This window comes from Cebidichthys violaceus, unplaced genomic scaffold, assembly GCF_023349555.1.
Source record: "Cebidichthys violaceus isolate CVI_PGR_0920_01 unplaced genomic scaffold, fCebVio1.0.p SCAF_12, whole genome shotgun sequence".
NCBI lineage: Eukaryota > Metazoa > Chordata > Actinopteri > Perciformes > Stichaeidae > Cebidichthys > Cebidichthys violaceus.
Genome location: NW_027176285.1, coordinates 6,395,635 through 6,423,541, shown reverse-complemented (window position 1 = coordinate 6,423,541; position 27,907 = coordinate 6,395,635). Strand labels below are relative to the sequence as shown.

The following is a 27,907-nucleotide window of genomic DNA, read 5'->3' as shown; positions in this document are numbered from 1 at the left end:
GGGGTTATTTGGCTCGGTCACACAAGTCTCTCTTCCTCTTGATGCTCCTTGTGCAACCAACTGGCCGCTCGCCGTCTCTCTCCTTGCTGTCATCTCTTTTACCCCAGCCCTGCACCCACACCTGAAGGAAATGAACCCGGGAAAGGCCCCACACATCCAAGACAGTGAGCAAATAATCTCCCCCTCGTCCCTGAGAGGATAGATGTTGCTCATTCAATATGTGTAGCTATCAGCAGGCCCATTCTCACAGGCGACAGGATGAGGGAGTCAGACCCACCCTGTGGCATTAGTCTAATGTTTATTTATATATTTAGAGAGAGGGGAAGGCAAGGAATCTTTCAAAATTCTGATTAGATTTTCTACCATTTCTTTCATTCATGGTGGCACAATGGGTCAATGGACAAGCAGCAGCAGCATGATGATGTGAAGTGTTTTGTCTTTGGAAATCCATTCCGAATAAGTGGATTTAGTCTTAATGCAGTAACTTACTGGGAACAATTGACCAAAAACTTGCTATAAGTTACACCACAGTGAAGTTACTTTAGAACTAACTAGTGTTTAGCATACTGCAAAATGAATCACAGTAACTTAAACAGCACTTAAGTGCGGTATAAGTAAGCACAGTACTGTGCAATGAACCACAGTAGGGCTTTTCTAATTCAAATGCAAAAGAAGTTGAACACAGTTTAAGATTAGTAGACAATTTATTGGCACAGAAATCTTACACTAACTTTGACACTTTTAAAAAAGTAGACAATTCATTTGAATGTGAAACTCAGGGGGGGGGGGGCTTTTACAAACCTAAACATATTTGCATTTTGGCACTTCCGGTACACTTCCGGTAATTGAGTCACGTGGTGTTGGGGATGGCACAATGGGGTTATCAGTGGTTCAGTGATGTTGGTCTGGTGGAAGGAATGGAAGGAGAGGGGGTGAGAGAGGGAGCCTTATTTTTTGTTGAACGCTTTATATACACTATGTTTACACCCAATAAACTTACAACACTCAGCCACTGGATCGGCGTGAATTATTTATAAGCAGCGCGTCCGCAGGTTGGTCTCCCCTGCTTAGCCTCTCGGTGACTAAGTTTGAAGTTGCTGATAGTCACCTACATTTGTCAACAAAAAATGCTAAATCATCGGCTTCTACAAGTGCAACGAAGCCTACGGAGCCACGCCACTTTCGGCGTGGAGGATTGCGATCGCCGTGTTGAGCCTTCACGTTTCCCAAGACGTTGCTTCCGACAGCGGCCGCCCGACAGTATCACGAGCCGAACGGCGGTATGTAACCTGTGTTTTCTACCGTGTGTTGCTTGGTTGGAACGCAGATTGAATTGGTTACTGCCGCGCGTCGAAGTGCCGTGTTGTTGTCCTTTCGGCATGGGTTTGCCGCTGCGTAGATTTACGTACATTGTGTTTGGAGCCTTGAAACGGACTGTTGTGTGGTGTGGACTCGGCGTGTTGGACGTTAATATGGCGCCTTCATTCCAGTGTTACATCTGTTGAGGTTGCAGACTTTAAATTGAAGTTCTACTGTAACGGTCATTTCCTTGTTTGTTTGAAATGAGTGACTCAAGGACTGGTTCGATGGTTGGCACATCGGAAATGGAGAAACGGACAAGATCTCTAACTGAAAAGGCTCTGGCAAACAAAATTGAGACAATACAGAAGAAATGTAAAAAGGAAGCTAACAGAATAAAAGGCCAGATACAGTCTCTCAAGGAGCTCATGAGAGATGACGAAAATGCTTCACAAGTTAAATCACAATTTGATGTTTTGATGCAATCAGTTCAAAACGCCACTACCTTGCACACATCTCTGATGCTTTTAATTCCATCTGATGAACAAGAAAAACAAAACACATGGTTCTCAAGTATCAACAAATACAACCTAGGATTTATTGAGGATGTTAAAGTATGGTTTATAAAACCCAGCAAACCTCAATCACAGCTACAGTTGTGGTCAAAAGTTTACATACACTTGTAAAGAACATAATGTCATGGCTCTCTTGAGTTTCCAGTTATTTCTACAACTCTGATTTTTCTCTGATAGAGTGATTGAAACAGATACTTCTTTGTCACAAAAAACATTCATGAAGTTTGGTTCTGTCATGACTTTATTATGGGTTAACAGAAAAAGTGATCAAATCTGCTGGGTCAAAAATATACATACAGCAGTGCTAATATTTGGTTACATGTCCCTTGGCCATTTTCACTTCAATTAGGCGCTTTTGGTAGCCATCCACAAGCTTCTGGCAAGCTTCTCGTTGAATCTTTGACCACTCCTCTTGACAGAATTGGTGCAGTTCAGTTAAATTTGATGGCTTTCTGACATGGACTTGTTTCTTCAGCATTGTCCACATGTTCTCAATGGGATTTAAGTCAGGACTTTGGGAAGGCCATTCTAAAACCCTAATTCTAGCCTGATTTAGCCATTCCATTACCACTTTTGATGTGTGTTTGGGGTCATTGTCCTGTTGGAACACCCAACTGCGCCCAAGACCCAACCTTCGGGCTGATGATTTTAGGTTATCTTGAAGAATTTGAAGTTAATCCTCCTTCATTATCCCATTTACTCTCTGTAAAGCACCAGTTCCATTGGCAGCAAAACAGCCCCACAGCATAATACTACCACCACCGTGCTTGACGGTAGGCATGGTGTTCTTGGGGTTAAAGGCCTCACCTTTTCTCCTCCAAACATATTGCTGGGCATTGTGGCCAAACAGCTCGATTTTTGTTTCGTCTGACCACAGAACTTTCCTCCAGAAGGTCTTATCTTTGTCCATGTGATCAGCAGCAAACTTCAGTCGAGCCTTAAGGTGCCGCTTTTGGAGCGAGGGCTTCCTTCTTGCACGGCAGCCTCTCAGTCCATGGAGATGCAAAACACGCTCGACTGTGGACACTGACACCTGTGTTCCAGCAGCTTCTAATTCTTGGCAGATCTGCTTTTTGGTGGTTCTCGGTTGACTCTTCACCCTCCTGACCAATTTTCTCTCAGCAGCAGGTGATGGCTTGCGTTTTCTTCCTGATCGTGGCAGTGACAAAACAGTGCCATGCACTTTATACTTACAAACAATTGTTTGCACTGTTGCTCTTGGGACCTGCAGCTGCTTTGAAATGGCTCCAAGTGACTTTCCTGACTTGTTCAAGTCAATGATTCGCTTTCTCAGATCCATGCTGAGCTCCTTTGACTTTCCCATTGTAGCGTTTGTGGGCGTTTGTGTCCAATGAGCCCTATTTAAATGGCCTCAGAGAAGTCACCAGCTGTAGTCACTCATAATCACTCACAAGAAGTTAAGAGGCCATGCTATGAAGCTCATTTCATTGACACAACTTTCTAAGTCACCAAAATTGCTAATTCATGTTGTTGTATGTATATTTTTGACCCAGCAGATTTGATCACTTTTTCTGTTAACCCATAATAAAGTCATGAAAGAACCAAACTTCATGAATATTTTTTGTGACAAAGAAGTATCTGTTCCAATCACTCTATCAGAGAAAAATCAGAGTTGTAGAAATAACTGGAAACTCAAGAGAGCCATGACATTATGTTCTTTACAAGTGTATGTAAACTTTTGACCACAACTGTACCTGGTGACATGGAATGGCCACAGAAAACTCTGCCAAAGAAAGAAAATGGAGCTCACAAGGAGGCTCTATCTGGTCAACATGATGTTCAGGATGAAATATTGCCATGTGACAGTATTTCAAACCACAGCAACAGGAGACACACTTCAAAATCAAATGTTTCCACAACATCATCAGCACGTCTCAGAGCAGAAGCTGAAATGGCTGCTTTACTTGCCCGTTAAAGGTTGCTAAATGAAAAGCATGCTCTCGAGGAACAGGAAGAGCAAATAAGAAAACGCAAAGAACATCTACAGTTCGAAGCAGACATTGCTGCATCCGTGGCGAAAGTCAACGTTTTAAGAGCCTCTGGATCTGGTGTGTGAAGCACTGCTTCCCAGAGATCAAACGGCATGGAATCCTATTTTGAAGAAAAGGTGAAAACCGTCGAAGTGCTTAATATTGATGCAGAGACTTTCATACCACATACAATGGAAAGGAATGGAAAAGGAGAACCAGCAATTGGAAATGCTGAGTCACAAGACCAAGACAAAGGGAAGCAGTTACTGACATACATCTCCACCAGGGGGCACCAGAGCTTATAAGACAGAGCACATTTCCAATCACCACAGCTCATCCAGTATTGTATCATAGAGATGTCCATACACCCTCGTTCATGAACAGCAGTAATAATACGAATCACATATTGTCTATAATGGAAAGACAAAATGAAATAACTGCAATGCTGGTGCATCAACAACGCCTGTCATCGCTGCCTAAGAGAGACATCCAAACGTTTGATGGAGATCCTCTGCAGTACCATGCTTTCATGCAAACTTTCGAGCAAATAATTGAGGGAAGGACTGACGATGCTGAAGATTGCCCGCACTTCTTGGAACAGTACACCAGAGGGCAACCAAAGGAGCTTGTCAGAAGCTGTCAACACATGACTGATGGCACCGGATATGCAAAGGCGAAAGTTTTACTGCATGAACATTTTGGAAATGAGTTTATGATAGCATCTGTCTATTTGGACAAGGTCTCTTCATGGCAATCAATTATGTCAGAGGACGGAAAGGCTTTACAGGCATACAGTCTGTTTTTGCGTGGATGTTGCAACGCCATGGAGGAGGTTCACAGTCTGTGCGAATTAAACACACCTGCTAATATGCTCACTGTGATAAGAAGATTGCCCTACAAGCTCAGGGACAAATGGAGAACAGTGGCATGTAACATCCAGGAAAGGCATAGCCGAAGAGCTATGTTTGCTGATATTGTGGGTTTTATTGAGCATCAAGTAAAGATTCTAACAGATCCTGTATTTGGAAACATACAAGATGTTCCAAAGTTACTGGCGCACAAAGAAGACAACAGAGCAAAACCTTCACCTCTCTCAAGGGTTAAAGGAAGTAGCTTTGCCACTACAGTTGAAAGAAAGACCATATCAGAAAACACGGTTGTAGATGGGCACTCATCTGAAAAGACTTGCCTGTATTGTAAGGGTGGACACATGCTGGAGTTGTGCACTCTATTGGAGAAGAAGGCACATCGTGAGAAGATTGATTTCCTGAAAACTAATGGAGTTTGTTTTGGCTGCTTGTGTACTGGGCACATCAGCAAGGACTGTAGGAAACGTCTGTCTTGCGAAACATGTGGTTTAAGACACCCTAGTATGCTTCACATCCATCCTGAGGAAAGGGCATATTCGGAGAAGGTCAAGAGCAACTTTGAGTGGACAGTGGACAGTTCTTTGGTTGCAGTCCAAACCAGTGGTGTCACTGGGGCCGGTGAACAGAACTGTAAGCTAGCTATCGTCGTACCAGTAAAGATCAAATCTGTGAAAGGTCAAAGGACAGTGGAAACCTATGCCTTCTTAGACCAAGGAAGTTCAGCATCCTTCTGCACAACGGGTCTGATGGATAAACTGAATCTCTCTGGAAGAAAAACAAAAATTCTTTTGCGCACCATGGGCCAAGAGAATCTTTGTTTTACTGACTATATATATATATATATATATATATATATATATATAGTCAGTAAATTGTTATCATGATGTGGTCAAATGTAATCTTGTTAAATGTAGTTTTGGTGAGGAAAGCAGCTCATAATACATAGTAAAACTGCCAATGCTAAGATTTTTAAATCAATAAAAATGTAATTTTTATTTCCACGATCAATTCAATTCAATTGTGTGTTTTTATGCAAATAACCACAGTAGATAACTAATAACAAAACAAAAGCATATAGTTGATGATGATAATGAAGATTTTTGTTCATTAGCTATAGGCCTATTCAAAATATTCTGGTTGATAATCGTAAAAACAATGAAACTGATATTTCCTCTGGACTTAAAGTAACTGAGGCAAATCCAGGCATTTTGACTAGCTATCTCATTATTAGCCAAATCCAGATGTTTTGCTCCTGGAAAGACAGGTTGCCTTACTGTGCTCTGACAAAACATGTTCTGAGCGAGGTTGGTCACAAAATGTTGAAAAAAATAACTGCTCAGTAAATTCTGTGGAGACCTTTCTGCCACATCAGACTCAAACTGACATTCTCTCTCTTAAGGACATTATAGAAAATACAAAAAGACATTAAAGGAAACAAGCATGCAATATTCTAAAGTAGAGCTATTAAGCTGTAAATTATTTTTTACAAATTCTAATTCAGGCCTTAAGTGTGCACAGTACTATGTTGTAGGTTAAAAGATAATAATCAAGGAGCCAGGGAGGGGGTAATATTCTGAGGAAAAACTCAAAATTTCCAATATTAGAGTCGTAGATTTATAAAGAGAGACTTGGATACACTCTGAGATTAAAGTGGAGTGCAAAACTGCGGTAACGCCAGCCGTCTGAATTTTGTTGTCCATTTAAAGATGCATACATGTTTTCTTGTTTTTTCCGTGTTCTTTTATGAACATAAATAATTACTAACATTCCATAATATATTCATATATTCATGATATTGCACTTGGTTGTACCGTCAAAAAGTGACCCCGCCTTCCTTCACACACCTGACCAAACACTATGTAAAGTGAGTGTGATCGTGATAGTGCTTGTTTGGAAAAGGCGAGGGGCTTTCAAACGGTGTTACGCGATCTGACAACCTCTTCATTTGACGCATACTGATGCCTTTACTTTCTCACACTCATCTCTGAGTTATCCTTATCTTTACATCTTCTATGCAGTTTTAGACACATTTCCACTCATCTTTCCAGATGAAGCATAAACGTTTGCTGTCATTACCTAAAGATTCATTTTTATCATTATTTTGGAAGCAGAAACAACCAGAGATGTCCAGGCAAACTGTTACAAGATATTAATGGAATACAAATTTTAAGGCCACGGTATACTGTGTAATGGTTAAATTCTCTGAATTGGTATTTATAAGGACTTTTAGGACTTCTAGGATAAAGTATAGTTATTGTTTTTTAAATCTATTACGACAAGAAAACAAAAATATTTAATTAATAATTAAAAGCAATTTTGGGACATCTTGTAGCCTGGCAATTCCTGTACTTTAGCATTTTGGGATATGGGGGCTGGGCTGTAGGGCAGTACACTGACAAGTTGGCTTCTATAGAGGTGTGCTTGCCGCTGGCACAGCCCCATTCGGCTCAGCAACATCAGGATGTCTCTGTGAAATGCCTTTGTGAGGATAGCATAAAAAAATGGGTGTGCACAAGAGTTGAGAGGATAGAAAAGCACCAGCAGCACCTATGGAGAAAAACATAGATCAGTCTTTATTTTAAACACAAAGAAATTAAATTGGATTGAAGCTCAAAAGAGAGTCACACCTTGGAATCTGTGACAGTCATCAATGGTTGGTGGAGAGCCGCAGACAAGCCATAGAAGCAAATGGGAGCCAGACACAGAAAGTTGGTGAAAATTAGAACAGCCATGCGTTTGACCATGCTGGTATCGCATCTGCTGGACTGATGCTGGGGATTGTGGACCATACAGTAGATGTGGAGGTAACACAGACATACCACCATAAAAGCAACAACATTAACCATCAACACAGAGACCACATAGGCCCGAGCAGCGGTTGTCTCAGTGTCCATGGGTAAGCAGATGCTCACTTTCTGGTAACTGCTCACACCAACCAATGGAAGCACTGCTAGGATCACACAGAGCAACCAGCCAACGAGCATTAACACAGCTGCATGGCGTAACCTGATTTTTCTGTCCGCCCTCATTGCGTAGAAGATGGCATGCCAGCGCTGAAGGCTGATTAAAGTTAATGTGTACACAGATAGCTCGCTGGCAAACACTGATATTGTTCCCGCTAGATTGCAGCCACCTCCTGTTTGCCAGGCAATAGCATAGTGGTAATAATGGGAGCGTGTGTAGAGGTCGACCGACGCAACGAGCAGTAAGTATATCCCCATACAGAAGTCTGCAAATGCCAGGTGACCCAAGAGGAAACGGGTAACGGACAACTTCTGTTGGCTGGTCAGCAGGATGAACATCACCAGGAAGTTGGCTGAAATGGCCAACGGACTGACCACCCAGACCAACACCCTCAGGAAGCCTTGACTCATCACATCCTCACAGGGGTTTAGGGCATCTGGCAGAGGGGTGCACAAGAGTCCATGATTATCTGTGTGAAGTTCATCACACAGTGCAAAGTCAAAACCTTCGTTGGGATGCTCTGTAGGTAACTCCATGTAAAACAAACCCTCATTTTGAGACTGTTCAGTTGGGCAGATGGGGCTGTTATAATAATGATTGTGATTTCTGCTGTCGGCAGTTGGGAGACCAAAGCTGTCGTTCAGATGATGGTTGATTTTGTGTCCCAGATACCTCTGAGAGAACGCTGCAGAGGATTCCTGCAGCTTTTTCAAAGCAGTCCGGGTCAGGTTGCAAATAACTGCTTCAGAGTTTCTTGAACACAGATGATAGGGATTATTAATCAGAGAATGCACTTTTTTTTAGATGCATGCAAAATGTTGAAATATTATACAACAACGTTTTTTGACACCAGAAAGTTTCTACAGGATCAAAAACTCCGGAGTGGGGAAAAAAGCAATCGGCCGCTCTTGTTAATAAGGCTGTCGCCCAGAAGGTTCTGACCTTTATCAGAACCTTCACCGTATACTGTATGTATAAAAGAAAAAGGCCACCAGCAGCAACTCCCTGGCAAACTAATTATGCTTGTTTAATTGTAAAGTAGATTTATACATACCAAAATAAAAAACTAGGTACATAGTATGACAGAATAATCTGGTTTACAAGGGAGAACCAGGACTATATACTATATATTTTATATTAATTAAAAAGCGGAGAAATTTGATATTATGATAAGTTATTTTTTAGTTTAGGTTGAAAAACAGTTAAACAGGCCAATATTGCCGAAACGAATAATCTAAGATCATAATTATCACAATGGTCAAAGATCAGCAATCACCAAAATATCACATAAAGTGTTAAACATAAGATGTATTCTTTTTGATCTTATGTCTAGGGTTTGATATTGCAATTAGAAGAGCTCATTAATCAATATTTGTATGGTTGCCTGGAGAGGCTGCTGGCACTCTCTAGGTAGATGTTTAAGGGCTGTAACATTGTTGATAAAGTGCACAAGAATGCACATGATTCTTTCCTCAGTAACTGAATTAATTGAAATCACTCTAGATTGGCCCAGATTGTGTGAGTACCCCAATACATACACTATACCGTGAGCCTGAGGGCAGTCTGGTATGTAAAGGACACATGCTTGACGGAAAGAATTACAGTGGGAAAATATTTCCCAACACTTTTAATTCTCTTACTTACCCTCTCCATCTTTTCAACATGTTGAGACCGCAACAATGGCTTGGGAAGGTCAATTCAGCACTTTGTAAATGGAGAAAGGCCTTGAAGGGGGGCAGTTCTTTGAGGGCCCAAGTGTTTTTAGCTTGGAGCTTTTCAATGGTCTCCAAACCCATTGAAGGAAGAGAGCTAACTTTGGTTTCTGAAAGGTCTCTGGAAAGACAAAAAGTTCAGATTATTCATTTGGACACAAAGCTGAGGCAGTTCCTGTATTCAACCTCAGCATACCTTTTTAAAAAAAAGTTTTTATTTGATGTTAGAATATTATTTGACAAGAAAACACAAAGTAAAGTTATTTGCTCTATTCTTCCAAGAAGAATACCAACTCCTCTTCTATCAAACTCTCTCCATTCACTCACAAGTGCGTTGGGCCATGAATCACGCCATAAAATGCAAATTCATCTATTCGTTCCAGATCCACATTCCTGTGAAGATACCTGTAGAATAGAGATTTAAAATAGATTAGCACCAAAGTAATATGGTCAAAATGGTTCAGTTTTTTTGTACAAACATACAAAATCCTACATTTTTACTTTATCAAAATATTTTTATGAACACAATAGTGGTTCAACATGTCAGCCAACCAGGTTGTTGAAACTGAAACGCACATTAATAAAGGAACCAAACAAGAAAGTTGAATAAAATTTAAATATTGGTGAGTTCTATCCTGTGTGTGGACTTTGAACTTTTGTTTTTGTTTCACTGCAACTGTTCAATACACATACACTTCCTCCAGTCTGCTCCCATTGAAGGCATATTGCTGGATCTCTTTCACACCATTGCTATTCAGCATGCTAAAAAAAAGGGGAAAAAAAGAGAATATCCCATGAACCTTCCATTAGCTCCATTTATATTAAAAGTGAAAAATAAGTTCCATGTCTATTTGTGAACATTGTAGCAACTTCATAACTGTGCATTATGTAATAACTACACATAATGTAATAATTCAAATGTAATAAAAGCTCATAATATAGAAATCAGCACATAATGTAAGAAATCCATGAGTGCAACTCAATAACAATTTTGTGCATGGTGTAATAAGTTACTACATTATGAGAAAAGTATTACATTATAAACTAAGCAAAACAATGTTATTAAATTATAAATAAAATAATATATTAATCCGTTCAGCACAAATGAAAGCAACTTGATTTTGTCTGTTTGGACTGGATGAAATTCTAGACTTTCTCAATCTTGAATGTGTGAACAAATTCAGAACTACAAAATATCCAGTGACTTGGACAAATGAGCTTTTAAGGAGATGAAGCTGAATATAATATACTGGATGATTCTTAGCATGTAAAATATTTGTTCCATACATAATTATTCCATTTACTTTAATATGGCATTTAATGGCACAGACCAGGCACATGGTAATAGTAATGTGTAGCACTTTTCGAGTCTTCCACTCAAAGTACTTTAACACTACAATTCACCCATTGCCACCCATTCATACACTGATGACAGGGGCTACCATGCAAGGTACCTGCCCATCAGAACTAAGTAACATTCCTACAGTAATTTGTGAGTTAAGTTTCTTGTCCAAGGACACATCGACATGGACTAGCGAAGCAGGGTACCAAACCGCTGATTCTCTGATTGAAGGACGACCCACTCTACCACTAAGCCACAGTCACCCTTGATACAAACAGGATATTTTTTGTTGCCGCCCCACAGCTGGTCGCTTGTCCACAGTTTTACAAGGAGTGGCCACGCAACTGCATAGTAATGGAATGGAAGGACAGGAGATTGTGACTGGGTTATTTTTTACAGTTCTACGTTGTTCCTTCTCCTTTAATGGACGTCAAGGAGGGGGATCTATCCTCCCAGAAGGAGATGGATTATCTCTCAGAAGAGATCTGAGACTTGTTACAGAAAGAGGTTGTGTCTGTTGTCCCCCCTCATGACAGACAGAAACGGTTTTACTCTGCGAACTTCTTGGTACCCAAGAAGATGACAGATTTCAGACCCATTTTGGATCTCCACATCCTAAACCGGTGCATTGCCTGCAAGATGTTCTGTATGTTAACCATAAAGCATTTACAGGAACTGGTTCAGCTGGGCAATTGGTTCACAACTATCAACTTAAAAGCGCTTACTTTCAGGTCGAGGTGGCTTTGAAACACAGGATACTACCATTGCCTGTTACACGGCAAAGTGGTCAGGGTTGCTGGGGCAAGGAAAGGAACGTATGAATTGTTAAGAAGTAAATTTGTGAATGGTTTACAAAGAGAATGAAAATGTGTTACAATAAGTAGATTCAAAACATATATTCAAAATTCAAGGATTGACTATTAATGTGCATTAGAATTTCATTTCTTTTTAAGATCTCTGAGGACGGATATGATGCACATATAAGATCACACATGTGGCAGGATTCAACCAAAAGATGACTTTCAGCAGATGTGTAGACATGACGTTTCAACTGCTGCATGACGGAGACATGAGGGTTTCCTATTAACTTGAAGACCTTGATGGCTAAGTTCAGAGAAAAAGCGGTAGTGTTTCTAAGCACCAGAGTCCCTTTGGACAACCTTTAATTTTACTGCAGCAGTTGGCCCACGCAGTCCTGGTTCTCCTGTGCCTCCCTTCCCTTCAGTGGGCCTCCAGCAGCGTGCAGTCGTTGTTGGCTCCCAGTAGGGACCGGCAGAGCATTGAGCTCTCCACCTCTTGTCAGAGCAACGGCTGCAAGTCGAAAGCTGCAGCGAAGCTAGATCTGGGTCTGTCTACGGAGGGCTGGTCTCTGCTGGAGGAGTTTCTGGTTAACCTCATCCACATTATCATGTTTCAATATTCTTCATCTTATTATGCCTTGGTATTACGCGGCAGGACGTGCATTCCTCAGGCACCACCCATAGAGTCCAGTAGAGGGCGGAGCCTGTGTGAGTTAGAAGGAAGGTTATAATATTCTATCCCAACTTCTATAAACAGGCAAAGCCCTCTACTGGACTCTATGGGAAATACTCGTCTCCAATCATGAGATTACAAAGGGCCCCCTTTGTATTGTAACTAGGGTTACAGTATTGTAAGCCTTGCAATAACATTATCAGTTGCTACATACGTGCTGTGTGGAGTCAAAATACAATGATGTATCCTGAGAGACATACTTGCAGAGTATTTATGGTGTGTCGCATTTGTTAAAAATATTCTCCTCACGTTAATCAAGAGTGAATGCTTGAGTTTGCAAATGATTTTTCAACTGACTAAGGATTTTGATTACTTTAGAAGGTCCTCAAAGCCGGAGTAAAGGACTTACAAATGAATGTCTGTTACATTCAAATCCTTGCCAAACAAGTTAACACAATGCTGTTCAAGCCTTTCAACGCCAGGTAAAGCTCTCTATATTTCACAGTATACCAGAGTGCATCGAATGTGTCTTACGTCAACCAGCCAGATGTTCCAGGTAAAAATGAAACTTGGTGTTCAGAAGAAGAATTAAAGTAAAACAAAGAAACTGATCGACGGTGAGGAAAGACATAGTTAGTGTAGCTTTTAGAGGGCTCTGAAAGAAGAGACTAAGGTCAGATAAGGATGTCATGTTGCTGTTCTTGGACAGGTTGGTACTTGTAAAATACTAAAGTTCCAAATGCATGTAGATAGTCTTTGTGTAATACTCTCACTGCCAGAGGAGAGAGGCAAATTTGCCAATTAATTATTCGATTTGCTTTTCATATCTTAAATTATCAAAGAAATAACAAATTATGCAATGGAATATGAGAGGCAGTCACAGAAAAAAAAGTATTTTATTTTTAAGAAATGTTTATGATTTAAAATTGATTTATTGTACACCAAATAAGTAAACTGAAACATGTATTAGCATTTAGATATTTTTTATTACATTTTATTTTGTGCAAATAAAAATATTTTTTAAATAATTTAAAACTACATAATTGGTTTAAATTACACACTTTAAAAGTCTAATTATTCCAATTGCACACCACCCACAACCTGCCCCTCAACAGCAACTGTTTAGTCATAGCTTAGGAACCTTAGCTAGGCCGGTAGATTTTTAGGTTTCTCCACATGGGTCTAAAAAGAGTTATACTCGGAGGGTGGCTTACTAACTATGGTATCAACCTAGCACTATTTACAAACACAAGGACATGTCTCTACATTATTTTGTGTAGTTATGTTAGAAAAATACTTGTTAAGGACTATAACGTCCACCTTGTGGGAGCCAAGATACTAGTATATCAGAATTGAGAGTAACGATAACAACCGGCAACTCCACCCATACTTGTCTTAGATAGTGTTTCAGTTTCCATTTCATTAGACTGAAACTACTCTTTTAAATGACTGGCTGGAGGCCCCTTGATCTGGAACTGTTGTTCTTGCAGACCTGTATCTTTCACCCGTTGTCAATACTTTGTTTGCAGTAGCCGTGTACCTTAGTTCCCTACTTGTATGTCTCTGTGGGTATGTCTGCAGCTTTCTTGAGTTTTTCTTTAGGGAAGATGTACCTGCTGCTACCCCTCTCTACCCGATTGACATTTTTTGTCAGCGACTGTGGCTCAGTGATGGAGCGGGTTGTCCTTCAATCAGAGGATAAGAGGTACACCATTCCATGTTGATGTGTTTGGGCAAGATACTTAACCCCGTAGCTGTGCCTACGGTGTATGAATGGGGACTGTCCCCTCCCAACAACTTAAGTCGCCAGGTCTCTGCCCATGTTAACCCTAGAGCAGTTTGGGAAGATTGGGAGATGTGGCAAGTAATGGCCTTTGTCTTAACAATTTTCTGTCAAAATAATAATTTCTTTCTAATTAGCATTAGCCTTATAGCAGACTTAGCTTCAAAGGCTTGAGATAGGGGCTGATACCTTTTTTTTTTGCAAAGTTGAACTTTTGCCCACATCATTTTCTTTGTTTATTACTTCATAGATTATTATTTGTCACAACAAACTTTTGCATCACCTTTAGGACACTGCATTGACTACAAGTCTATGTTGTTCCCCTCTGTTCTGACTTGACTAAAACAAATAGCAAGATTTTACAGTTATGCCTTGATTTGTTTTAAGGTAAAAGTAATCTCTTGTCATCTGATGCAATCAGATGACAAGAGATCAAACCACACTTTACTAAAGCTGAAGAGAAAATTAGCAAAAATAACTATAGAATTGCAATTTCAATTCCTGTGGGTCAGTAACAATGGATCTGACATTTGAATCATTGTTAAACTTTAAATCATACTTACATGGTCAAAGCATTCTCAGATATTCCAGTGAAAGAATTAGCAGGTATAACTTGTAGGAAGACATTCTCCACTATCTCCCTGTCAGAAAGGTATGAACATGAAATATTTTACACGTAAAAAATGCATACATTTTAGCAAAACAATTGACATTACAATTAGGTATATTTAAAAGGTACATACAAAATAAATTCCTCTTTGCTGGACTGAATATATTGTAGCCCAGGAAAGGAGGTGAGACCTGTATTGGTGATCCCACTGTATTGAGATGAATCTCAGTCAGTAGCCAGTTAATGGTTAATAGGGAACGTAGAAATTCTACTATGTTTCCTTATGAAATATGATAAACTATGATACACAAGGATTAGAAATAGGAAAAATGTAATTGTACTTACAGATACTTTAAATTAGGCAGATTTTTAAATGCCTCTTGGTCGATGTATGACAGTGTTTTGATACCAGTTAGTTGTCTATTGGGCACACACACACACACACACACACACACACACACACACACACACACACACACAAACATTTCTTAATTATTTATTTTTCTTGAAGGAAAAAGCTCAGTTTAATATTTAGTTTGGTCAAAACATATAATTTTCTGACCACATCTCCTGTACAGTGTCCAACTTCTTGAATGTTGACCTATATATATATATATATATATATATATATATATATATATATATATATATATATATATATATGTGTGTAGCCAGGCCATTGACAGTAAATTTTGGCATTAAGAATACGATTTGGCTTTGAAAACAAGATCCAAACATTGGCATTGAAACATTTGGAAGAAGTTGTATTGGCACCATGCTGCAACCTCCGGGTCTGAAAAATTAAGTCAACGCTGAAGCGTCAAAAACTGCAGTTGTTGCAATATTCACTTGAGGCTGGCTCCAAAATTGAATCAAATCCTCAAGACTTCGATGTTAAAATGGCCAAATTTGCAGCAGAAATCAACATGATCACAGCCCGGTACAAAAAATTACTTTTGCTAATATCCCAATTCATAACAACTGTGCAGGGTTTACATTTTGATGTAACTCACCTGTTTAACCTTGCTAACCAAGCTGGTACTAGCGCTATACCTTCTAACGGGCCCTCGCTCTTCTCTGGCTCCGACCCTCTCTTCCAACTATGGTCACTTCTAGTTCCAAAAAATGGCGACGCCCAAAAAGCCAAACTACAAAACAATGGGTGACGTCACGGAAACAATCTATGATAGGCACAGAAACAAGTATTGACACTAAAAACGTTACACAGAACAATAAAATAGAATACAAAATTATTAGAATTTTTATAATATTTAGATATTTTTTCATTCTGTTTGTTTTTCGAAGAATATCTCCTGATATTTTTTTTCCATATTACACTTTTTTTCTTAGCTACAATTGTTTTCAGTTTCAACTTTCTGTCAGTTTTGTGGACTGGATTGGTTTGAGAAAAAAGGTCGAGAAGAGCGTGATTTCATCTGCATACTAAGGAGAACACATCACTTTGTGACTCACAGTCCGCTCAAAAGCCTCTGGCATCACGAAGCATCGAGCCATTGCTCACTGTGATCAGTGTGATTTGTATTTTACAGTTCAGATTCATGACATTGTTTTAATGCACTGAAGATAATTAGAGTCAACATTTTTATTGAAGTTCAAACATGAGGAATTTGACAAATTCTTTAACTTTAAAGTAACCTAGTTAAAGTAACTAGGTTACTTTAAAGTTTAAAGTAGTTCAACTTTAGTTTCACTCATGTGGCAACTGGGTCTGAAAACTGAAACCAATGCAGAAGTGCCATAAATTTGCATTCTTTATAATGGCCAGCAAGTGGCGACTCCTCTGGTTGCAAAACTAAGTCTGATTGTTTAGAAGTTTATGAGAAAATTACCCTACATTTCACTTGATTTATTACCGTATTAAACATTCTAAACATGAGTTTATGGTCTCAATCTCTAGTTTCAAGTGGAAAACCAACATGGCAACAGCCAAAATGGCGATCTCAAGGTTTCAAAACAGAAGTCCACAAGCCCATGGGTGACATCACGGGAAGTCCACTTTTTATACAGCCTATGGTTTCAGCACCCATATTAGGACTTTTTTGATGACAAGATACATCTTCAACACGACTAATTTGACATTTAATTTGTAATATAATTTATTTTTTTTAGCATGTAAGATTTTCACTGATTATCTCTTTTGGCCGCTCTAAGTACTGGAACTGTAACATATAGGAATAGACGTGCATCATAATTCAAATGGTGCTGGCTTGACCACAGTAAGCCTCTGGCATTACCGCACATCTACGGCAATAGATTTCACAACTGCACCTACAACTCCCAAGCCTCCCAAAGTTTCCCTTTCCATTAGTTTTTTTTTTTACTCGAACATAATATTAGCTAGCTGACACGTATTAGCTGTTAAGGCTTGTTCCAGCAGACCTCTGCCGGACCAATATAACGTCAGTTAATTTTTACTTTAACCTAGCTCAGCTCTATAGGGGAAAACAACAGCAGAGAGAAACACACTTACATACCTGCCGTTTGAGAGTTGCAGGTAGAAGACATTGCCATTGTTACCACCACCACACCTAGGTGAAATCTTAAATGGCAGCAAAGGTTATACAGGCTAGGAAGAACTGTGTAGCCAATATGTCCAATTTATCTGTAGGTGGATAGAGAGAGGACCAAAGTTAGCGTCCTGCTCAGACCAGAGCTTGTTTGTTACTGTACACAATGGCTTAGACTTCCCAGTCATGTTAAGGTCTCTCAGTAAAGTTTCACAATAAATGGTGTACCCAAACTGACGATAAATAATACAAAACATTGTGCCTGAAGAAAATGCACATGAATTAAAATGATTTAACATATATTCCAAATAAACAAAAATTGCCTTAACTAAATAATACTAATATGTAGCAAAATATCTTAACTCAAAACACAATCACTTTAATACAGTGGCTCATATATTAACACATACAGTCCTCTCTCATAGCGCAACCATATGGGGCGGCCACAACATATTTTGACCATATATTGTGACCATATTTGACCATGTTAAACTTGCTTGAATATGGTATCTTTCTTTTCACGAAAAGAACTACAGAGCATGACGATGCTCATTGGAACAATTAGCTTGCTACACATAACACACATCCCCTAATCCTGTTAAAACATTACAAGCAATTACTGCATTCAAATTAAATCTTAATCCAAGCTAAAGAATGATAAAACAAGTTTTGCAGTACCTGTGGATCAATAAAGAGAGAGTGTATACCTTGATATAAAGACTGTATTCTGAGTGTTAGAATAGTTCAATTACGAACAAAAAACTGGGTGGTGTCTGTTTAAATGAAATTTAATATGAAGCATTACAAACCAACTACTCCATGCTCGGTGAGCGGACATGGGTCCAGATGATTATATTTTAATCATGCTCTCTTTTCCCCCTCCACATTAAAAATGTGACAGAATGTTGAAACTGAAAATCAAATTGAGTCACTGAAAAAAGATTGACTAAAAGAAAAAACAAAAACAAATTTAAATTAAATTTATTTTGTATAGCCCAAAATCACAAATTTGCCTCAGAGGGCTTTACAATCTGTACACATACGACATTCCTGACCCTCAGATCGGTACAGGAAATACTCCCCAATGAAACCCCTTTAACGGGGAGAAAAAAAGGAAGGAACCTTAGAGAGAGCAACAGAGGATGGACAAAAGTGCAAAGATGTCATGTGTACAACATGAACAACATAACAGAGTTACAATACAGTCAATGCATATGATATACTGTATATTATTCATATAATGAGAGTACTAAGCAGAATATATGATCATCACACCAGAATGATAAAATAAACAACATATATACAGAATTAAAAAATGTAATGCCTGTGTTTCCAGTGGACCTTTTTTCAGTGCCAATACAATTCTTGTGTTGTATTGGCTTCCATTTTCTTGTTTACTTTTTTAGTAAAAGTCTTGTCTTCAATGTCAAATTTTATTTTTGATGCCAAATTTACTGTCACTGTAATGACTCCATTATATAATGGCTTCAGAAAAATATTGTGTTTCAGGTGTAATTTTAAATGGATAAAATTGCCACTTTTAACCACGAGTCATCACTCAATAACCCACGATGAAAAAGTGAAAAAAATGTTTTTTGAAAATGTATTAAAAATCAAAAACTAATTGTATCCATTCAGACCCTTTGCTGTGGCACTCCAAATTGGCCAGGTGCTTCATTATTGCTTTAATTATTCTTGCGATGTATCTAGAGCTGGATTGGAGTCCACCTGTGGCAAATTTAATTGATTAGACATAGTTTATGCAGGCTTTCCTGTGTCTGTAAGGCCCTTACAATTTAGCAGTTTGCCAAATGGCAAGGACTCTGAGAGAATGAGGAAAATGATTCCCTGCTCTGATGAGACAAAAATGTAAGGCCCAATCCCAATCTCCACACTCATGGACTTTGAGGCACGCTCCCGCAAAAGTCTGTGAGGGTTTAGTGTTTGAGGGCTCTTTGGCAGACATTTTGAGCGCATAAGTCAGCATTAGATGCAGACTTTGCCTCAGGGAATTAGCCTCAAATGATTGCAATGTGACGTTTAACGGGGTAACCAATGGAGACATAAAGAAAAAGGTAAACAAAGAGGACGGCTCACGTGTGTTCAGCCTGTCGTATTAAATTTACTCAGAAAGATGGAACAAAAAAACCCATGACATTTTAGTATATTTATTTATTTATTCATCAAATATTTGATTTTGTCATTGCCATTGTTTTGACAAAAACGAGTAAATGGATTATTTTGAATTACCTCATCTTGTGAGGAAAGACCCTGGAAGACTTTCAAATCAGGGAGTACAAAGTATACAATAAATACCCACAATTGTACATCTTATTTTTTGTTGTTGTCATGGTAACTTGATATGTTCAGCAAAGTGCTGTCCCATTTGTATTTACACCATTTTTAAACCCTCACAGTCTCTCACACTCAACCACTTACTAGGTGACATCAGTAAATCCTTGAGGGTTCAGGGTTTGAGGCTTTAGGGGGGACATTGGGATTGGGTTTATAGGTGCGTTCACACCAAACGCTAACATTAATAGCATCAATCGTGCCATGTTACTCGCGGTGGACCATTTGGGGTCATTCATGTGATTCGCGCTAGACACGCCGGAGAGGGGCATGGCTTATTGCCCTGGAAGCCGTTATTAACTTAAGCCATTTATTTCCGCAATCAATCATGGAAAAAATAACCTCTATTTCTGCTTAGTACGTGTTGTGGAAGTCCCAGATATCCCGGTAAACTAAACGCCGTCCTGTCTGGGTTCATAACATAGTCCGGAGGAGTATTCACTGTGTCTAGCAAGACACACGTCAACACAAAATAAACATATTTAATTGTGATTTAACTGCTATAAATGGACAAAAATGGATGCCAAAATAACTACATAATGATGCAGATTTGTAAAAAGTTTGAATTCATGTTTTGTTAGTTCTCTCCGTAAGATGACAAGCAAAAAATGTTTTAAATGCTTGTTTTCTCAAAGGCGCTTGGATCGATCGGTGCTAGGCTATACTAACATTGTAGCAGCTCCATCAACACTCAAAATAACGTCATCTAGGCGTAAATACGGCAGCTTCTTTTTCATTGTTTGTCCCATATGGTTTATACACATAGTTTGGTCTGGTCTCTACTAATATGAGGTATTGTAGAGCTCTGGGTCAACACTTACGGCTACAATATGTTTTTCCTGATTCAACAATGGCAGGACGTCAGTAAAGATAGGAGGAAGTATTGTAGAGCTCGGGGTGCCCACAAATCGCCACTATTAATTTGTCATCCATTGTTTCTGATTCAACAACGGCAGGATCAGAAACAGTGACAGGGGACTTTGTATGTAATCTACTCGCGCGGAAAATTTGCGCCACGTTTGGTGTGAATACGGCATACATAAGTCTTTGGGCAGAACTCCAAGCACTATGCCTGGCAAACACCAGGCCATGCTCACTTGCCCAAGAAGACTGTAATTGCTGCCAAAGGGGCTTCTCCAAAGTATTGAATTAAGTGTCTGAGTACTTATGTAAATGAGAGTTCTAGATTTCTAATAAACTTTCCAAAAACATATTTTCACTTTGATGGTGAATGATACCAATTTTATCCATTTAAAGTACATCTAAAATACAATAAAGCATGCAAAAACTGAAGGGATCTGTCACGGTTACGACATCTGTGTTTTCCCTGTGTGTGTGATGGTGGCTATGGGTGTGGCAGCTTCCACCTTCCCTCTTGCTCCTGGTTGCTGGCTGATTGGGCACACCTGCCTCTCATCACTCTCATCAGGCTCTGTATATCTGCCTTGGTTCTCCAGATCACCCAATCATTTAGTCTGCTACAATGGTAGTATGTGCTTTACATCAGGCACTGATTCAGACAGTGTAGTTACTCCAGTGATATCTCCTGATGTCACTGGAGTAATTGTTTGTTTCCCTGTGTTCCAGAAACCGGTTCTCTGCCTACCTACCTATTAGCCAGGCCATCTTCTTTTCAGTCACCCTGCCAGCCACACCACTCTAGGCCATCTTCCCTTCAGCTTCGCTGTCCGCCATTCCCCACTTCAATCGTCATTCCCCTTTTCTTCACCTTTTTAGCAATAAATTCGTAAATGATTTTACTGGTGCCTTGGGTCCAACTAACTCTGCTGTAACTGGGTCGGAATACTTTCTGAAGCCACGGGCTTCTCATTGTGGCCACTTCTATCAAGATTACACTATGGGGTGAATCCACAAAAGGATTGTGCAGATTTTGTGATTAAATCTGCTCAAATAGTACAAAAATAAACCATATATTTTGGAAAGCCAATGCACACCGACAGCCCATCGGCCTCCCTCCAAACCACTTCCTAAAAATTATCATTATGAAAGAAATCATAAGAAATCGTAAGGAACTTAAACAACAAACATTGATATTGTTAGTAATCAACTAACAATAGAAGACTCCAGTATCGCACAATGAGTGCATTCTTGGGCAGCATGCATGCAGGTAGGCAGGTAATGAGAAAAACAGGCAGAAAGTCTGTTCACTCATTTAATTTGGCTTGAATAATGCTGTAATATCATTAGCACAATATAGTTTGTGAATTGGACCTTGAGAAGAGGGCAGATAGCGCCCATATGTGTATTCATTATGGAATACTTGGGAGGCTTCATTTTAATCAAAGTCAAGTTGCACTGCTCAAAGTTACATACATGTGAGTGACCTTGGACAGGTTGTGGAAAGAATGCCTCTCAAGATATCTTATAGTTTCATCATCAGAGATGTATCTGGAAAAAACACACAGACAGAATACAAAAAAATACAATCAGACTAATACTTTGGAGTTGCAGTGGTTTGCTATTATTAAGCCTCATGCAAGAACAACTTGTACAAACAAATTTGTTCTTTGGCGGATTTAAGAGAGTTAGTCGCTTTCACCAATTGACCCTTCGCTAATCCCAACCCCCTGCTGCTACTCCATCAAGATGTCGAGCCCACACTATCACTAACTGCACCTCCTGAAAAACGAAAAAGTGATTCAGCAGAGAAACCAAAAATAGAAACTAAAACCTACAGATCACAGTGTAAAAGTTACCCACCACATCACCTGACGATTGAGATAGAAGATAATGAAATCAAACACTGTTCTTGTAAAGCTGGATAGATCTTAAGTCACTGTTCCAATCATTAAAAAGCAAAAGCAGCACATGTAAACATTCATTATTAGTAGCTTGCATAGCATATTAGTGCTAACGCTAGTTAATTATGTGTTAATGTACTCTGCAAATGTTAGCTCCACAGGTTTTTACATAGAAACGTAATGTTTTAGAAACAAATCTCCTTCCAACCTCCTACGGGTAACGGATGTCACTACTACACATGCCCCAGTCATGGTTAATGACAAGTGTGAAATCCGCAAGACCAGTCGGAATATGAAGAAAATCTGAAACAATTGCATAAAAATCTATGGAGCACAGTAAAATAGTTGTCGGACCCAGGTGGGAGATGGCCGGTGCTACGCTATGATTAGCCAGTGTGCGTTGAAGGGGCAGGACTTAGTGAAAGGTACATTTTTCTCATTCGTATGAACAAAGTTTACTAATGATCCAGGCCTATTTTACAAGTCCAAAACAGTTTGTCTTTCTCTAAAGGTTGATTTAAGGATAATAAGGCCTTAATCTGAATGAATTTTGCATGAACAAGGGGCATTCATCAAGTTCAAAAGAGCAATTAACAACAAGTTTGTACATTTGTGCAGCAGAATCTGATTGCAGCACTTGTACGAGCAAACCTCATTAAAAAAGTGAGAGGTTTAGGATAAGAATACAAAAACTTCTTGCATGAGGCCAATTGTGTTTTCCAGTAAACACTGAATACAGAAATCCACTCTTGCCCATTGTTACAGTAATCAGTAGCTTAATAGTATAAAATTATTTGTTAGTAATTACAAATTAGAAGTGGCACATTGACATGAATGCTTTTTACTGACCTGGGAGTTTGTTTAAACCTATATCATCATCTAACTGCTTGTGTTTGTTGGAACTATCTTTAGCTACGTCTTTGTGCCCCAGCATCTCAGCAATTAATTTGTTATCACAAATGTTAGAACTGGTCGCAAATGTCTCAACATCTACTTAATGGATTTGCTCAAAATGTGGTAAAGACATTAATTCGGAAGTAGAAGGTGACCCCAAATTGTTTTTGTTTTTTACAATCTCTCAAGAAGTTTTCTTTGCTAGTTTCAGCTGGTTTTATTTTTAATTTTTAATTTAGTTTATAGTTGATCTTTTTGGTAAGTGATAATCTTTGTTATTGCCCATTTTGCTGGTTTGAAAGAAAAGTGTAAGGTAAAAAAACAGAATCTTACATGTGAGCAATGTTGGCCAAGTTGGCAAATGCATTCTGAGGAAGAAAAGAAAGTTTGGTCCCCACAAGCCACCTGAAACAAAATTTAGCGTATTGTGTTTTTTCAGTCTTCAACAAAAAGTCACAAGGTAAAATCAGAGTTGAAAGACGTGGTTACTTACACCTCCTGTGTGCTGGAATGGAATACAGGCATGACCTCAGTTCCAACACATGACACACTGTAGATGTCCCAGTCACACTTGCAATGAGTTGGACAATATTCCAGGAGAGTGACCTCGAAAGTACTGAAAATTAAAAAAACTAGATTCAAATCAGGCTTCATTGTAAAAGCGGTTATTCAGTGCTGGACATTCCCAGGTTGTGAGAGAGGTTTAGGAAGAGGCTGGGCTGTCTTGGATTTTTGCCAATAGTGGAAGTGTAGCAAGATTACACAATGCTACTTCTGGTCAAGTCCTTCAAAATAAAAACCTAATTGATGAATGTGTTTACATGAGTAATAATCATTATTTTATTAGTCAGCAAAAGTGACATAATATTTGTCTCAAATTATCTATCCACCATGGAATTTTGTGCCCCAAAAATGTATACATCATAGTCATTATGCAATGTATATATTAATGATCAGCTGTAATTATGTAAGTTGAATCAAACAAAGTGGTTGTACTGAAAATTACATTTCCAACACGGCAGTGCCAAAAACAAAAAGAAGCTGATGGTATGCCACTCTCATTGCAGTTGCATAGGCCACAGCCTCCAGGGATGTCCGCAAGAAGGGCCTTTCCGTTGTTCCATTACATTGGTCCATTGTTCCATTACATTGGTCCATTGTTCCATTACATTGTTCTGTTGTTCCATTCCGTTGTTCCATTACAATGTTCTGTTATGGCATTCCGTTGTTCCATTACATTGTTCCGTTGTTCCATTGCCTTGTTCTGTGGTTCCGTTTCGTTGTTCCGTTGTTCCATTACATTGTTCTGTTGTGGCGTTCCGTTGCATTACATCGTTCTGTTGTTCCGTTTCATTGTTCTGTTGTTCCATTACATTGTTCTGTATTTCCATTACAGTGTTCTGTTCCATTACATTGTTCCGTTATTTTATTACATTGTTCTGTTGTTCTGTTCCGTTGTTCCATTATATTGTTCTGTTCCGTTTCATTGTTCCGTTGTTCTGTTGTTCCATTACATTGTTCTGTTGTTCCATTACATTGTTCGATTGTGCCATTACATTGTTCTGTTGTTCCATTACATTGTTCCGTTGTTCCATTACATGGTACTTTTGTTCCATTACATAATTATGTTGTTCCATTATATTGTTCTGTTGTTCTGTTCCGTTGTTCCATTACATTGTTCTGTTGTTCCATTACATTGTTCCTTTGCTCCATTACATTGTTCAGTTGTTCCATTACATTGTTCCGTTGTTCTGTTACATTGTTCTGTTGTTCCATTACATGGTTATGTTGTTCCATTACATAGTTCTGTTGTTCCATTATATTGTTCTGTTGTTCCATTACATTGTTCCTTTGCTCCATTACATTGTTCCGTTGTTCCATTTCATTCTTCAGTTGTTCCATTACATTGTTCCATTACATTGTTCTGTTGTTCCATTACATGGTTCTGTTGTTCCATTATATTGTTCTGTTGTTCCATTACATTGTTCCTTTGCTCCATTACATTGTTCCATTGTTCCATTTCATTCTTCAGTTGTTCCATTACATTGTTCCATTACATTGTTCTGTTGTTCCATTACATGGTTCTGTTGTTCCATTACATTGTTCTGTTGTTCCATTACATTGTTCCTTTGCTCCATTACATTGTTCTGTTGTTCCATTACATTGTTCCTTTGCTCCATTACATTGTTCAGTTGTTCCATTACATTGTTCCGTTGTTCTGTTACATTGTTCTGTTGTTCCATTACATGGTTCTGTTGTTCCATTACATAGTTCTGTTGTTCCATTATATTGTTCTGTTGTTCTGTTTCGTTGTTCCATTACATTGTTCTGTTGTTCCATTACATTGTTCCTTTGCTCCATTACATTGTTCCGTTGTTCCATTTCATTGTTCAGTTGTTCCATTACATTGTTCTGTTGCATTGTTCTGTTGTTCCATTACATGGTTCTGTTGTTCCATTACATAGTTCTGTTGTTCCATTGTATTGTTCTGTTGTTCAGTTCCGTTGTTCCATTACATTGTTCCGTTGTTCCATTACATTGTTGCATTGCTCCGCCAAGAGAATGAAACACTGTTACGGTTTGGACAGCACCTAGAACTACTAACAAAGCATTCTTACCATATTTATCTCATTGAGAAGATGCTTTGCGTGCAACACACTGATTAATGTCTTTACCTTATTGAGCGACTTAAAGTGGAATGAATGCGAGGAGCTGGCGCCTAGGAACACCGGTGAGGCAGACACTTAAGGATTTTTGGCCCTGAGGCGTGCATGGATGGTTTGCTGAACCTTTTTGGTGAGATTCCCAGGTAGGGAAACGAGAGGAAGATGTTTTCTTCTCTGCTGAGGAACTGGACGTGGCGGTTTGTAATAAAAACACACAGTAACTGGGCTGATAGTGAGAGTGAAAGTAACAGCAGCATGAACGTACTGAAGGTAGAGAGACAATCATATTTAAAAAGAGGCAGCAGCAAGATGATAGGCTAACAATGTAATTGTTTTGATGTGCTACTGGATAGAGGAAGCCAGCTAATCTAAACAACTAATATCGTGATTGACAGCCTTGAGCAATGACAGCAAGGAATTTATGAGTGAGCATGTGTAAGGAGTGAATGGCAGATGTATGAGAAATAAACTAAGAGTATAGTCTTCCTGACTGAACGTAGGCTAGAGCTTTATTTGGCTGCAATGGTGGTGTTGAGTTTGTTTCCTCTGGTCCACTTTGTTCGAAAAGTTTATAATTGGTATGTAAATTGTTGCGTTCGGGACGGTGATTTGGCTGGTACGCCAGAGGTTCCAGGGCACCCTTGGAAGGCAGGTGGTACCGCATAGCCCCTGATGGAGTTTGACCTGGATAACTCAGATGCTAGGGGGTAAGTCAGCTTGTTGCTTTTCATTTCTCCCTTCATCATCATGGTTTTATTATCCATCTCCATGATCGTTTTTGTGTCAGCAGCAGGCAGCTCTGGCACCCTCTGTTGTTGGTGTGGTGTATCTGCAGATGGAGAGGATGAAATGGTGTTATTGGAAGAGCGTCATTGCTAAGTGAGTGTGTATGCTCTGTGTGTGTTCTGTTTGTCTGTGAAGAGGAGGGGGACGCAGGGGGACACAGGGGGACGCAGGGGGGCCGACTGGGGACCCAGCACGTAGCAGACGGTTCAATTCAGTTCAGCACTTTACCTGTTTCGTTTGGGTAGCTGGATCGGGGGCAGAGTCACTGAATCAGACTCTCCCACGTCATCACCGGGGGTGCAGAGGTCTGGGTGGGTTGTGTGGATGGAGTAGGAAAGGGATGAAGGGAAGGAGGTCGGGAGGTAGGAGAGGCGTGGGGGTCGGGGGAAGGAGGGACAAGGTGAGGTGGTAAGAGGATTAGGGGAGGAAGATTGAGGAGGGTTAGTTGGTTGGGGAAGTGAGGGAAAGGGAGTGAGGGAAAATCCAGGGAGAGAGTCAAGAAGGGGGAGCAATGGAGGAAGTGAGTTTTCTCCTGTATCTCGCCCTCCCCCACTGGACCGCCTCAAATGCGGTTTGATTGAATGGAGGGATGGTCTCCAGCCACACAGCAATTACTGTGTCATAGTATTCCCTAAGGATGATCATGTTTGTGTGCATCCATGTGTCGGTGTTGTGTTTCACCTTTTGCCATGTTATTTCTTTGGGTGGAGTGGGTTTGTTGAAGGATGTGAGTCGGTTAACTTTTCTCATCATGCCCTGTAGATATGTGTTTTCTGAATGATGGATGGCCTGGAGTATATTAAAATAGGTTTTTGTTTGTAGGTGGATTTGTAGGTGGAGCTGGAGAAGTTAAAAAAACACGGGAGAAATAAGAGGGAGATAAGGGCAAGTTTGTTGTGCAATCATTTTCTGTGAATAAAAGGAACAAAGAAATGTCAGTGACCAGTTTAAAACCATTAAGGAACTTACAGTTCGGAGGCCTTGTGTCTTCAGGGCGAGGTTTTTACCAATGAGAGGAAGATATTAGAGTCAAATTGTTTTAACCACTTCAATCCCGGCTGGGATAGAGTTATTATTTTGTATGGATGGATCATTGTTATGGTTGTGCTTGTGGAGACTTCAAAATCTGATAATTTGGAAAAAGGAAGCCCCATTTTGAGTTAGATTCGTGACAGGTGGTGGCTGTTTCATTCCCATGTTCAGAGTCAGTTTCATGGTGCCAGAATTCAATCCCCTAAAATGCTAACAAGCCCGTGTCTGGACTATACCTGGGTCTACATGGCCATTGCCTGCCTAGAGAC

At 39.5% G+C, this 27,907-nt stretch overlaps 1 protein-coding gene across 1 annotated transcript; it reads right to left on the bottom strand.

Annotated features, from left to right (window-relative positions):
- Nucleotides 1-4: 4 nt before the first annotated feature.
- On the bottom strand, nt 5-23,808 carry LOC137868741 (thyrotropin receptor-like). Its single transcript, XM_068705638.1, has 12 exons — nt 23,648-23,808; nt 23,488-23,559; nt 21,833-21,907; nt 14,964-15,038; nt 14,752-14,826; nt 14,572-14,649; nt 10,104-10,172; nt 9,738-9,815; nt 9,343-9,531; nt 7,362-8,451; nt 7,084-7,281; nt 5-121 (listed from the first exon to the last, which is right to left on the bottom strand). The coding sequence occupies exons 1-12, from the start codon at nt 23,806-23,808 to the stop codon at nt 5-7; spliced, it is 2,277 nt and encodes a 758-aa protein (XP_068561739.1).
- Between the last annotated feature and the right edge of the window lie 4,099 nt (nt 23,809-27,907).